Below are 14323 nucleotides of genomic sequence, written 5' to 3' on the forward strand. Positions count from 1 at the left end.
AAAACAGTGATCACACAAATATATGAGAGCTAAGCAACAAGTTAGTTGTGTTTGTGAGAGAAAAAAACAATGAAATCATTCTTTATTCATCCAGTACATTCATCCACAGCAACAACAAAAAAACTTATTTCTGAACATTTTCATCATCGATTCTGGAGAGGACATTGACACGCTTTGGCATTGCTATGATGATGTCCACCTCTGCCCTCTTTCTCTTGCCCACGGGCCCCCCAGCAGGGTGGGGAGAGCCAGCGGTCTGGGCGGCGGCTATCCTATGGGTCTGCGCCTGAAAAACCTCCAGTTTCTGCCTCAGCTCCCGGAGCTGCTCCAAGTCTCTGATCTTCCTCACGTCCTCCATGACAGACTCCAGTCTGGACTCGCACTCCCTCTGCAGCTCGTCGCGGTCGCTGGCGGCTGGCGTGCTGTCCAGAACCCTCGCCGCAGACGGGCAAGGCGGAACTGGGGTGGCCGGCGTAAGGAGCAGAACCTGGGAGGAGGCTTGGGCCTGTGGGGTAGCAGGGGACACAACCAGAGGGGTGGACGGAACGATGACCTCTGGGCCATCCCAGTCCGGGCAGGGATCCAGGGACGCAGGGTCCACGAGCTCCGCGACGGCCCCTTCCACCTCTGAGGGCTGGGTGGTGTGGAGGGTGAGCAGGGGGTGGTCCCTGTAGAGGGGGCTGAGGCGCTCCCAGCCCCAGTCTGGAAGCAGCCGGAACACCTGGCAGAAGTGTTCACAGGGCAGGCGCTGACCCGCCCAGTCGTCACAGCCGCACGACGGCAGGCTGCTCTCGGAGCCGAATCGGACCAGGTGCATGTGGCTCTCGCCGTCCTCAGAGCTGCTCCAGACCCTGAAGATCCCCTCGCCCACCGCCTCCACCTGCGAAAACAGACACTGGACGGCAGACTCCATTTTGTCCATCATCCAGGAAACCACCGTTCGGGGCCGGTGCCACAGGAAGGGAGGGATTTTGGGATTGAGGAAGAACTCTCTGGAGGACTGGCTGTTGAGGTTGCTGTATCTGCGGATTAGAGAATGCAGGAGAGACCGTCTTAGATTAGGATTCATAGTCCCTGATGTATAAGGTTTATAAGCTTTAGACAAAATCTGTACGCAATTAAAATGACACGTTACATAATAACGTTCTCTTGTCCTTTACCAGTAGCATCTGATTGGATAGAATGAACTAACCATATTAGTGTAACATGTAGGAACACGTCAAAGGTTCTGCGGGCTTCAGAGTTTTGCGAATAGCGTTGCATGTTCGAAGGTTGAGTTAATCTACAGTATAAAACTCACAATTGAATGTCAGAGTTTTTTGTTGTGAGTTGAGCATTCTGTGCTCTCGCTCTCTCCCTCTCCTTCTCCTTCTCTCCCTCGAGTGTGTTACTGCTGTGTATACTTTGTGTACAAGTGTTTCGATACACTAGTGTTATTTTCGAAATGTCTTCATTCGTGAGGATGAATAAAGTGTCTGTCTGGCAGACAATGGATCCATCCATTGGTACCTCTGGAGCGTCTGAGGGAAAAGGTCAGTGGCCAGGAAACGCAGGATGTGACTGAGGGAGCTGCTCTTGTGGACGCGGAGCTCCTGGTGGGAGAAGAAGTCCTTCTGAAGCTGCATTCCTCCGTTCATGACGGACACCAGGTTCACCTGCTCGGCCCGCGCCACGCTCACCCACCTCTGCCACGGCACACACACACGCACACACACACACACACACACATAGGATGAAACGTTGTTTAAATGGGCTGGATTTCATGAGCTGTGCAATGTCCGTGACATGATTATGAGTATTGATATTGTGGTATTATTGATGTGTGGAAATATGCCGTTGGACAAAAACAGTCAATATATGTTGTTATCAATCACCCTCACAGAGAGCAATAACACGTTTCTTTGTCTCAAGTCTGCCTCCTCTCGCGACTGAGGCCTGGTGCCGCTCAGCGCCAACATGCACAACAAACCTTCTCTTCTGTCAGCCACTTTTTAGAGAACCAGTTCCTGAAGAGAGGTCTCTGTGACCAGATGGAGCTCTCCTGCAGGTGCCACAGCGCCCTCCTGTGGTCGTCTTTGGTCAGTGCACCAGCAATGGCTTTCATCTTCTCCAACACCTCCGCCTGGTCTGTGACTCCACGGGCTCGGTTGCCCAGCCACTGGGTCCAAGTCCTCTCCCTCAGGAAGTCGTTGTAGACCGCCAGAGAGCCTGATACAGGAAGCAAAATCATTCGCTTATATTTAGCAGACGCTCTTATCAAGACCGACTTACATTTACATTTAGTCATTTAGCAGACGCTCTTATCCAGAGCGACTTACAGTAAGTACAGGGACATTCCCCACCGAGGCAAGTAGGGTGAAGTGCCTTGCCCAAGGGCACAACGTCGGTTGCCAGGAATCAAACCGGCAACCTTCAGATTAATAGCCCGATTTCCTAACCGCTCAGCCAGCTACCTGCTGCACACTAGTTACCTGCTGCACACTTGCTCTGACAGTGTAGAGGGGGGGGGGGGTTATTGTAGATCATGAGGACATTTTCCCACGCCTTTTTACAGTTCTCATTGGGGTTGTGGTTGCTCTGTTTAAGTGCCTTGACTAGACCAACAGAGGGTGTCGCATAGAGTCAACTTCCACATCCACTCGAACCTTCCTTTCTACAGAGTAGGCAATAAAGAGAACATTCGTATGACGCAGTGACCGCCTGACCGGCGGGACCCTGCCTGCTCACCGGAGAACGCGCCCTCCACAGCCTCCATCTCCACGGGGCAGTCCTCGGTGAGGCAGTACGCGGGGCTCCAGCTCGGACTCCACTGCCTGAACACGCCCAGCGCCTCCTTCAGCGCCTCGGCGCTCCGGGACTGCACCACGAACATCCCCACGGCCACCACGCTGGCGTTGGTGCGCACGCCCAGGAGGTACAGCGGCAGGGGGAGGCGCGCCCGCCTGTGGGCGGAGTCCAGGAAGAAGACCTCGCCGCCGTAGAGATGCAGCAGCGCCCGTTGCCACTCGGTCTGGTAGCATAGCAACAGGTTCTGGGTCTCCGACTGGGTCCTGAAGAGGTAGCTGGTCTGGGGCGCCTCCTCTTTCCAGCTGTTTGATAGAGACTACAGGGACACACACATGCGCAATTGAGAAATGAGATGAATTTCAGTGACTCGGGAGTGAATTAGAGAATGTATAACAACTTATACATGGTTTAGTACAGTGGTAGCAGTTTTACATCACACCACAATAGTAGCAGTAAGATGTCCTGCCACTGTTATAGCATGTAGTAGTGGTACAGCAGTAATACTAAACTAGTAGTAGCACAGCACAGTACAGTCTTCTCACCACAAGGTTAGCAAGGTCAATCTTGGTGAAGTTGTCCTCTGTCCGAGTTTGAGTCATGATGTCCCTGATGGTCCTCTGGGTGGGGAAGTACTTCCTGTGTGGAGGGGCGGCCCCGTCCTTGAACAGCTCCGTCCTCACGTACTTCACCATGTGGACCTTCATGTCCTGCACCCGGGTCACGCCCCGCTTCACCATGGAGCGAATGTAGTCCCTCACCCGGCCGTCCACGTCGTCCGCCCCCTGGGGGAACGGGAGGAAGGGAAGAACGGGGTGAGCAACTGGGTCATTATTGGGCTTTATCTTGGCACATGAGGGGACTGGATTCCCAAAAATCGACACAAAGTGGCATATCTGTCAAATCAAGAATGAATTGACGGTTTTCCGCCATTTGTGATTTAGTGAGGATAGTAACGTCTTGTTCTTGAGAGACACGTCGCCGGGTTTACCTTTCCGATAGGGTGGCCCACGTGGTCGGAGATGTTAGGCACTCTTACGTAGTACAGGATCTTCCACTCCACTGAGGCTGGGTCCTCCAGGAGCGCATGTCTGATGGCCATGGACTTAGCCTTCTTCTCTCGCACTCTATCCGTATCCAGCTGTTGGAAGCACACACACGTGCACTCAGACACCCAGCATAGAATATGTAGAATATTAACTAAGTAAAATGTGTTAATTGTCTTATGGTTAGCAACTTAACAGCTTCACTAAGCAGCTGGTAAATGCTTAACTGAGCATTCCTTTACCTTGAACCCATTAAACTTGGCAATGCGAGTGACTGCTACTTTGGCAGGGCAGGACAACTTCTTAGTTTGAATCAAGTGAACTCTCTTCCCCTTCTTTCCTTTCCTTGCTTCCATTTCTTCCTTGGTTGCCTGAAATGATGACAGTAGCAGAACGTCATTATTTTATTTAAGCCAAGAGGAAGCATGTGGCCCTCTCGTTTGTTTACAGACCGCACTATCATCTGTAGTCATGTCGCAGAACGCTGTCTTTTCTGTACCTTCGCTCTGGCTTCAATGTAACGCTGCTTCTTTGTGCTGTCCTTCTCACGGCCTCGATGGCACCCCATAACCTTCTGGCCGATAAACATAAAAGGAACGCCGTCGAAAGGGATGCAGGGAGTGTCTTTGCCCTTCAGCCATTCCCAGTACACTTTGTTTTTACTTTGAGGTTTCCAATCTACTGGGAGAAAACAAAGGATTGGACTCAAGACAGAGCAAGAGTGGTCTAGCGACCTATCAAACGTAATAACATGACTATATATTCTATAGTTTCTAGCTGCTGCTATTCCCGTCAACAACATTAATTAGTTGGCAGACTTAGTTAGCTTTCTGACAACAACGTGCCTTCAGTGAAACCTTTATCCATTGAGTAAACAACATATTTGACAAAAGTTGACTCTTCGATTTGGCAGATCCGGTCATTGACCTGTTGTAACGATTCACAGATGAAAATGTTGATAATCTTTAACGGAAACATTGCAAGCCATCAATTTGTCTACTGCACTAGCTAATTGTTTAGCATAGTTTGCGTGCCATACAGGCTAATCATGCAACTTGTGCTCTTCTATTTCTTGCTCAGTCTGTGGAAGGGAACCGGAAATGCTTTCAATGTTTTGGTGAATTCATTGGCTCATGTGACCAACGACCGCAAACAATTGGAGAGAAACTATTGGTTAAAATAAAATGATGACTATATTTACTAATAACGTCATAAAACTGCGACAGAAGCACATTATTTACCTTAAGGTGTCAAATGTTTCAAAGATGTTACGTTCAAACTCCATGCGGACGCTAAATAGGATATTTTGGAATAATCAGGAAATATCAGTCTTATGTTCACGTTTTAGGTCATTGACAGTTAGACGACTGTACTTTCACTCAGCACCTGATGAAATTCTCCAGTTAAAAATGAGAAGGGCAGCCAGTCCTTTATATCAAGGAGCAGCTGTATCAGCTATCATCGACCAGTGTGGACACGAAGTCGGACACGGACATGCTCTGCGAAGATATTTCTCAAATACCTCTCTTGTGGGAAGTGATGGAGCCATTGGGAAGATTGAATCAAAACATTATCAATTGGTTTACACATGCAAGGTAATAAATGATACTTATCCGGTCAGTTACAGTCTTGAACATCATGAACATCATGATTTTAATGTCACTTCGTTTGCATCCACCCACAGGTGTGCTCGACCAGGTCCACAAAGCGTATATCCAAGTTGGCCTATCACAAAGGTGTTGTCATAGTGACGTGCCCAGGATGTGAGAACCACCACATAATTGCTGACAACTTGGGATGGTTCTCAGACCTGGAGGGAAAGAGGTGGGTGGCGAGTCCTCCTAATGCAACACACACCCTGTTCACAGTGATCATGCACACAACTATAATAAACTCATCAGGACTGTTTTCTGGGAGTTTTTCCTTGTCTTCCTTGAGGGTGGAGGTTGGCTGAGGGGCAGTTCTATCGGCGTATGTGAAGCGAATGTGACATTGCCTGTAAAAAGAGCTATACAAATACATTTGATTTGATACTGTCTGTCTACGTCAGGAACATTGAGGAGATCCTGGCAGCCAAGGGAGAGGTGGTGAGGAGGATAGAGGGAGGAGAAGCCTGGGAGATCGTTGCAGAGGAGTCCCTGAAGGAAGGAGGAGGAAAAACTGACACTGACTCTGGGAAATCATAAGTGTGGGTGTGTGTGTGTGTGTGTACGACAAGAAGAATGAGAAAGAGTGAGTGAAAATGTTAAAATGTGTTTTAGCTGTAGTGTAATAAAGTTATTTTTGATTTCTAACTATTTATTTGTTTCTTCTAAAGAGACACCCAAGTCACCCACTTCAATGACTTATTTGAGCTTTTTTGGGGGGGGGGGCAATGTCAAGCCAGGTAATAACAAGGCCAGATCGAATCATGTCATTTTTACAGCTGCCATTTTGGAGCTATGCCTTCCTTTTTAGTAGTCATTGTGACAAACTTTTTCCCCCTAATGTATTCTTAAAACTACTTCTAGTTTAATGTAGTTTTAAGTACATAAACTAGATCAGAGCTTTATCTTCTCCTGTCTCTGATGGTCTTTTTGCTGCTTCATCTTCTCCGCTCTCTTTCTTGTTCTCGTTTGCTTCATCTCCTCAAGCCTCAGAAGATCCTTCTCTTTCCTCTCGTTCTTCATCTTATCCTGTCGGAGAAAAGCTCCGTTCAGCTCTCTCTTTTTTATTTATTGCTCAAACCTCTGTGTCTCCATGTCTCATCATCATCCAACTCCAAGCTTCCTCACTTCCCACAGTGTTCATCCTCCCTCCCTTTCTCCCCCTTCATCACCCCGTGTCTAGCTCTCTCAGTTAATTCTTCTTTGATTTGATTTTGAGTGCCTTCACTCTGTCCCCCCTAGCTTTTATCTGCCCTTACATCTTCAACCCACTGTGCCACCATATGCCTGGTGCACTCCTTAGCTGTGTTCAAGTCTAGAGCAGCATTCCCCATCTCGGTGCTCTCTCTCTCCTGCACTTCTGTGGTCTCTCGCTCGGTAACCCCTGAGCCACACCTCGACCTTGAGCCACGCAGAGGTCACTCCTTCACGAGACCGTGCGGCGCATCTCGATGGTCTTCTGCCTCTTGAGTCTCCCTCCACTCCTCAAACTCGCTTGGTAACTTCTCAGTCTGGGGAAAACCTGGGGGCATCTTCTTCTTCTTGCATGTGTGTCCATTTTCACTGGATGATCTTCCCAGAGGTGGCATAGACCTGGATACCACGGGGTCTGGGAGGGCGGGCAGGTTGGAGTCGACAGTTTGGGTCAACGTGTGAGCGAAGGGGCAGACAGGAGTAGACATAGTCTTTTTTGTTGTAGGAGCTGAGATCCGGGCAGGGAGCTTGGTTGGTGCCTTCACAACTATAGGTTTGGGGGATTTGGGTTCTCACTATTACTGCAGGGCACTTAGAGTCAGTCACTGGGGCTACTATTGTTTGTGTCTGCTGGACACAGTCTGTCTGCTGGACAGTCTCTCACCGAACAGATGAGGGTCTGTTGTCTGGTTATTTTACTGAGATATTCAGACTTGCCCACTGACTCCTGCTTCCTCTGTATCCCACAACTTAATCATGTGAGCCATTAAATGAAACCAAGGCCGTAGCCATGGAGTCATCATTGGGGGGGACAAATTACATTTGTTATGATCATTTCGGACAGAGTGCGTGGTTGCCTGTCGTAGCGTAGCACATTTATATTTTTATATCAATATATTGGGGGGGAAATTTTGACCAGATTTGAATATTAGGGGAGGGATGTGTGTCGCCTAATATGTATTATGATTACGGTCTTGAATGAAACTAAATCAAACCATATCAGACTGAACCTTTATGACATGTTAATTGTGATGTTATGGGATATTTGGATGATGAAATTATCCAGGAGCACAATGTTCAAAAGCACTGATAGCTCAATCTGTTTACTCCGAGACCTACATTTGATTTATTTAAAATTGTATTTCGAAATGCTTAAAATTATTTTAAACCCATGCAAGGATACCAGTGACTCAAGTCTGAGTTATAATAAAATAATATACAAATGCCACCTGTTAATCATCCATTCTTTTTAAATTAATTACTATCAATTATGTCAGAGAATGTCTAATAAGTCAATATGTCTCTCATGACAGGAAACGCTCGCCAACATTGTTAGTGTATGCTAAGCATGGATGCTGCAATTCAACTTTATTTTAGGAGGAATTCTCACCAAATTCTGTAATAATATCCCGGTATGAGTGTCTGACAAAGTGTTGGCCTCTTTCTCCTCCAGAAGATGCTGTGTCATGGGGAGCACACATACTGGCTTGCCCAGGCCATGATGTCATTCCTCTCCCAGGAGGAGCAGGGGGGGTCAGCCATGCGCAGGATTGGCCCGGAGGTACAGAAGTCTGCACATCAGAGGTACCTCTCTCTCTCTCTCTCTCTCTGAAGCATTCTCTTATATTTCCTTCTATGCAATGGTTCTGATATTTTGAAATAAATTGGCAATAGGGGTGTATATCTGAGAGAGTTTGTATGTGGTGTGTCTGATATAGATTTGTGTGATGATATGTTTCAGGGGCCATGATGCTAGTCAGAGTACTCTAGCATTGGGCACAGCAGCAGCCTACCCACGAGCCTGCCAGGCCCTGGGAGCTATGTTGTCACAAGGGGGCACTCAATCCTGCTGATATCACTGTACTATTCAAAATGTTCAGCAGCATGGACCCTCCTCCTGTGGAACACATAGTAATTCCCATGCATTTAACCCTTATGCTGCCTTGGGGTCACATGACCCATCGACAACTTTACTCAATACCAAAACAAATAAAAAGACAGCCCGACGGTTAAAAGAAAACGCTTCACTTTGTTTTTGTATGCGGTAAACTTGTCGCAATACGACGGTGGGTCACAATGACTTGGAGATAACACAGGGGTTAAGCAAACTATAGCTAACATGGGTTTACTAGTTAGAAATAGTCAGATATCCAGCCTGTCTCCTCCTGATGAATGAAATGTTGCTGTTGTATCTTTTAGATCAGAGTGCCTGCCTTCCTTGACCTATTCATGCAGTCACTGTTCAAGCCCGGCTCTAAGATCAACCAGGATCATAAACACAAGTACATTCACATTCTGGCTCATGCAGCTAGTGTGGTTGAGACATGGAAGAAGGTATGAGAAACCAGAACATCTCTGACACAGAATTCAGCATTTTGATATTTAGGTGCATTCTATTCTACAGCGCATTCGAAGATGGACCTTTTACCTCAGTTTGCAGCTCAATGCCTCTTGCTTGTTTATGGTCAGCTCAGTCTGCTGTACATAAACCAAGTGGATAATCGGAGTATGCCCGGAATGCAAACGGAGATATTAGTGGAATACATTTTCATTAGCCATGTAAACAGCTTAGTATGAACACTCTTTTTGGGAGAAAAGTTAAATATTTTGTTAATGTAAACATACATTAATCACTGTCAAAATGCAGACCGAGGGTGAATATGAACACAGACGAGCTTAAATCCACTTCAAAGGCAATAGAGACTGTCCACAACCTCTGCTGCAATGAAAACAGAGGAGCAACAGAACTTGTAGCTGAACTACGCACTCTGTATCAGTGCATCAGGTAAGCACAGTGTCATCTTAACTGGGTTGAGAAGGGCAGCCTTGGATACAGCTATTGTTATGGATATCTACTTCATTTCTCCACCACCACTGATTAACTCCTGTGTTGTATTGTTTACAATTTGTGGGTCAGGTTTCCAGTGGTTTCCATGGGGGTGTTCCAAACTTCCAGTTTATTGCCATTAATTCTGACATATTCCCGTTAATTCCCATGGAAGGTTTCCAACTTTGAAAATTCCTGACATTTTGCAACCCTATATTCTACTGAGAACTGGAAAATGTATTTTTGGGGTCCGGACAGAACAAGTACAAAATGTATAAATATGTATTTTCCCCCTGCAGGTGAGCACGTGTCACCAGCTCCTGCAACCCCAGGTTGATAAATAGCTGATAAAGCTATTTGAGACAGAATACTCCCAGCTGGATGTCATGGAGCAGGTATATGTTATATGATTACTGGTGTTTGTGTTGTTTAACATTTCCTTATTAAATGTCTACTCTTTGGTTGTCTTCTTGACAGCTGGAGTTGAAGAAGACCCTATTAGACCGCATGATTCACCTGTTGAGTTGAGGCTATGTGCTACCTGTAGTTGGCTACATCCGCAAGTGTCTGGAAAAGATCAACACAGACATCTCACTCATCCGTTACTTTGTAACTGAGGTAGTTTGTCTTCAGATCTAGTCTTGCGCAGAAAATTTGTTTCTTTATGAAAGAAGTGAAACTTTAAATTTTGATCTGTACTTTCAGTTCTTGTTAGACACAGATGTCTCTGTTGTTCCTGAAGGTGTTGGATGTGATTGCGTCCCCATACACATCAGACTTTGTACAGCTTTTCCTACCCATCCTGGAGAACGATAGCATAGCTGGCACTATCCGTACAGAGGGAGATCATGACTCTGTGGCTGAGTTCATAGGTCAGCATCATACTGAATTGATTGTCCAAAATGTTCTCCCTAAATAGTTTTTACATAAGATACAATGATGAATTGTTCCTTTTCTATTTTCCAGCTCATTACAAGTCTAACTTCATCATGATGAATTGAGATCAGCCCTGATTGAGGATGCAGCTGGAAGAACAGGGAAAGACTGAAGGCAGGACCTCAAAGCAAACAATGTCAGCTGACTGGCAATCGGAACAGTACTGCCTTTGGGGAACACTGAAATCAATTTTCACACAAACTTTGGAATTTGTCACAATTGAGGTGGTACAAACCCAATCAATTTGTCAGGTGTTTAGAACAATTAAAATGTAGTGGTACCTTGTCTGCCAGTCTGAAGGTGAATCTTTGAAATAAGTTATATTGAAATGCTGTAGGAGCAGACTAAAGACAACGTTGGCACACTTTCATAAATCTAGCATTTTTCACCTTTATGTAATGGTTGTTTTGGAATAAATGTGTGTTTGGCATTCAATTTCTCACAAATCCAAGATGTTAATCTGTACTAAGTAATATTGATGAATGTATTCTGGGCTCAAGTTGTACCTTATGCTATTATCCATGTTCTGTCAGCATGGTGTCAGATGTATTCATTCATTTGTTTTCATGATTGTCAATTAGTAAATTTCCCTACTTATGATTGTTACAGAAAATTGTGCTGTTATTAATCTGTTTGAAAACTATAGCTTTCCACCAGTACTTGGAAATCAGAAGGGTTTGAAAGACATAACCCCCCTCCTCCCACTCAAACTAGCTGTTGTTGTAGCAATGAGATGCCACCATTGGACTGTATGAAACCACAGGTTTATTTAGAATTTTTCTCCATTTCAAATCAATGTAATACTGATTTACTGACCGGACAGATTTCTACATTAGAATATGAAACCACGACACCCATAAGCTGTTGACAGAGGCTATGGCTGTTCCAGTAATATTTTCAGAAGGCACAAAATTAAAACAATGAGGCATCTAACCTTTGGCTGAACATTAACAATCCAGGCATCTTCATTTGTTTGCATCCACTTTGTTCCATTATGTAATCAAAAGCAGCATGTTTAAGAAGCCAATCAAGGCAGGAATTTAAAAAAACATTTTACAAAATCTTTCCCTTTGTGGTTTTACACAGTGCAGACCATTATGTTGCAAAAGTCCTTAACCTGAGATTGTCATAGGAAGATAATAGATTAAAATCTTAGGGGAACCTGTTCAATCATCTGGTCCAAACTCCTTTGGGCCCCATGATTCCTAATCTACAGGTAGTTCTTGGGAACAATAGGGTCTCCATACATGCAGTCCTCCTCCAGTGCTAGGTTGTATTGGCTTCCACTTCCTCCCTTGTAAGCACTGGTCACAATTTTAAGCCAGCCCTTTTCACCCTGATTGAGAGAAAAATACATATCGTTTTAAATTTACCGGCAAAACTTCTATGGGAGCCAATTTTATGAATTCTCAGGACAATGTTGACTATTCAAAAATGTAAATTAGCTTACCCAGGGCTCTCCCCATGAGTTTCGGACAATCCAGTATTCAACACCATTCTCAACTCCCCAGCCAGCTACAGATACAATGTGGTTGATAGAAGGATACTCAACATACTCAGAGTACAGACCCCCAGTGTAGGCATCAAGTTTCTCTGTGGCCATGATCCCACAGCTAGGATAGACAAAATTATACAAATGAACTATTAGTTGTTTAAAAAAAAAAAGTATGAAACATCTAAATAGTCATTCTGACCAAATGAAGTTCAAGACCTGATGGGTCCTCCAGCGTAGAGCTCCGCCATCATCTTCTCTCTCCCGCTGACAGACCCAAAATCACCCACCTTCCACAGAGTGTAGTTCTGGATGACGTTGCACACCCCAAAAGTAGTACATGTTCCACATTCATTGAAAGGTTTGCATTCTGGTGATAGACAAGACAAAATGAATCTTCATGGGTACTATAACATGGTTTTTGATCATCTAATATGTAAAACAGGCCATTGATGTTGGGTGCTAAGACGCTACTTGCTTTGGTCTTTAGCCTGATAGTTGTTGCAGGTCTCATCAGGGATGCCATGCTTGCTGGCATATTCCCACACCCCAGAGTGGTCACCTCCATGACAGGAGCCAGCATCACCACAGTCCACCACATTCTGCACAGAGAGATAGGCAGAGGGCCAGGCTCCCTTCCTCTTGATGTTGATGCGATCTAACATGGATGCAATGGACATTGTGGTAGATTATAGATAACCAATGATTCTTAAATAATGTTATAATATAAATACAAACTTCTGCACTAAACATTTTCAAAAAAGAAGGCTGAGCTTAAGAAAGAGGAAGTTGACTTGCAGATAAATGATAGCATACCTGCCATTGCGCTGGTGCTACCGTGAGCCCAGCAGGAACCACAGTACTGTGGAATGTGCTGGTTACGAGTAGTGCTCACATAATTGGTGCCATTGACATTTCGCCAGTCCCATGACTTTGGCAGCTCTTCAAGGTTTAAGAATTCATGAGGACGAACTGTTGTCCTGTTATAAAAACAGCATAAAATATGAATTTCCAACGTTGTATTAAAGTCATATGAAAGAGCTTGACCTAAATATTCAAGCATGACAAGACTACAAAGTTTGTGTTACAAACCCTGGCTATAGTCTCAGTAGCACATTTCCAACAACTAAATTATAGCCAGCACAGTATTTCAAACCATAGCCTACTCAGTCAAGACAAGCCAAAACAACCACAACACTGATATACCCTCAAAGAAACAAACTTGGCATGCATGTTTGTAGTGTCAGAGACCGTCAAATAAACTTTTTAAGGGCAGGTATTGACAAGTTTCAACACATGCCATCTAGTCAGTCACAGCTTCAAGATTCCAGTCTCCAAACCAAGCCAGAACTCTGCTACCTTGTCTCCACACTGGGCTTTGACTGCTTCATTGATTTCACACGTCGAATAGCCATGATATGCTTCGCCTGCAATAGACTGAATCACTGACTTTTAAGTCAATGTAACGCATAGAACTGCCAGTGGCAAACATTTTTCCATATTCAATATTGAACGTACATTACACTTGAGTAACATTTTCAGAGAGCCATAGGCTACATTCTTATACAATTACGGATGTCGTTAATGCTGCTTGACCACTTCCAAAATGCAGAAGGCACAGACTGATCCACCCTCACACCCGCCAAAAGGAAACTACCTAGTAGCCACATTTATTTTTAAATTGTGTTTTGCAGATCACGGAACCGAAACTACACCACCAGTTACTGACTACTTGCTCGATTCAGTGCTGAGAAAAAAAGCACACTACGTCTCATATTCACACATTAATCTGAGTAAACAAAGAATCCGACTCTATAACCAAAACATATTTAACCTACTTCACGCCGAAGTGAGTTTTCCTTGGTGTAGGCTGATAGCATGGTTTCTTCTCGTTGAAATACCGTCCTGCCAGAACACCGGACAACATAAACAAAACCAATACAAGCGTCCGAGCCATATTGAACTCATGAAAGTCATATGACTTCTCTGTTCAGATCGGGATTTTTATGCGACCTTCTTCCTTGTTTATGCGCGTGCGCAGCGCAGATTTGTTTGTCTACGCCAGGGGTGGGGAACGTCTAGCCCGTGGGCCGTAGGCTATGCGGCCCGTGACATCAGAATCAGAAAGGGATTTATTCGCCATGAAAGTTTGCACAGACAAGGAATTTGCTTTGGCAGGAAGGTGCATACAGTAAACATATAGGAATCTTACATTTAAATATGTGGTCTGACTAAGGATACATAAGTACTAAGTGGAATCATTTGGTCCGGCCCGCCATGGCACTGCAGGAACGATATTATTAGGTGCATTATTAGCCGAATGTAACGTCTGGCTTCGCACCTGATTAACATTCGGATCGATAAGCAGTCTCAAAAATGGTAGCAATATAAAAAAGCC

General features: G+C 45.0%; 2 protein-coding genes, 1 long non-coding RNA gene and 1 pseudogene across 4 annotated transcripts; 2 read left to right on the forward strand and 2 right to left on the reverse strand.

Annotated features, from left to right (window-relative positions):
- Nucleotides 1-65: 65 nt before the first annotated feature.
- Nucleotides 66-4924, reverse strand: si:dkey-31c13.1 (uncharacterized protein LOC100002197 homolog). Of its 2 annotated transcripts, none has more exons than XM_047045013.1 (9): nt 4758-4924; nt 4330-4508; nt 4073-4201; nt 3776-3925; nt 3330-3569; nt 2728-3103; nt 1970-2208; nt 1510-1685; nt 66-1022 (listed from the first exon to the last, which is right to left on the reverse strand). In XM_047045013.1, the coding sequence occupies exons 2-9, from the start codon at nt 4417-4419 to the stop codon at nt 125-127; spliced, it is 2298 nt and encodes a 765-aa protein (XP_046900969.1). In that variant the 5' UTR covers nt 4420-4508; nt 4758-4924; the 3' UTR covers nt 66-124. The 2 variants fall into 2 exon arrangements, with proteins under 2 accessions (XP_046900969.1, XP_046900968.1); XM_047045012.1 differs by having other exon boundaries at nt 4676-4924.
- A 117-nt stretch (nt 4925-5041) lies between these two features.
- LOC124484560 lies at nt 5042-6124 on the forward strand. The gene is made up of 3 exons (XR_006957976.1): nt 5042-5425; nt 5515-5654; nt 5881-6124. It is a non-coding gene; the product is annotated as an uncharacterized LOC124484560 (long non-coding RNA).
- A 2047-nt stretch (nt 6125-8171) lies between these two features.
- LOC124484340 lies at nt 8172-11331 on the forward strand (annotated as a pseudogene).
- On the reverse strand, nt 11179-13946 carry ctsz (cathepsin Z). Its single transcript, XM_047045514.1, has 6 exons — nt 13764-13946; nt 12742-12905; nt 12404-12583; nt 12145-12295; nt 11884-12046; nt 11179-11769 (listed from the first exon to the last, which is right to left on the reverse strand). Exons 1-6 carry the CDS (start codon nt 13880-13882, stop codon nt 11644-11646), a joined length of 903 nt encoding a protein of 300 aa, XP_046901470.1. The 5' UTR covers nt 13883-13946; the 3' UTR covers nt 11179-11643.
- Between the last annotated feature and the right edge of the window lie 377 nt (nt 13947-14323).

Source organism: Hypomesus transpacificus, chromosome 22 (genome assembly GCF_021917145.1).
Source record: "Hypomesus transpacificus isolate Combined female chromosome 22, fHypTra1, whole genome shotgun sequence".
In the NCBI taxonomy this organism is placed as follows: Eukaryota; Metazoa; Chordata; class Actinopteri; order Osmeriformes; family Osmeridae; genus Hypomesus; species Hypomesus transpacificus.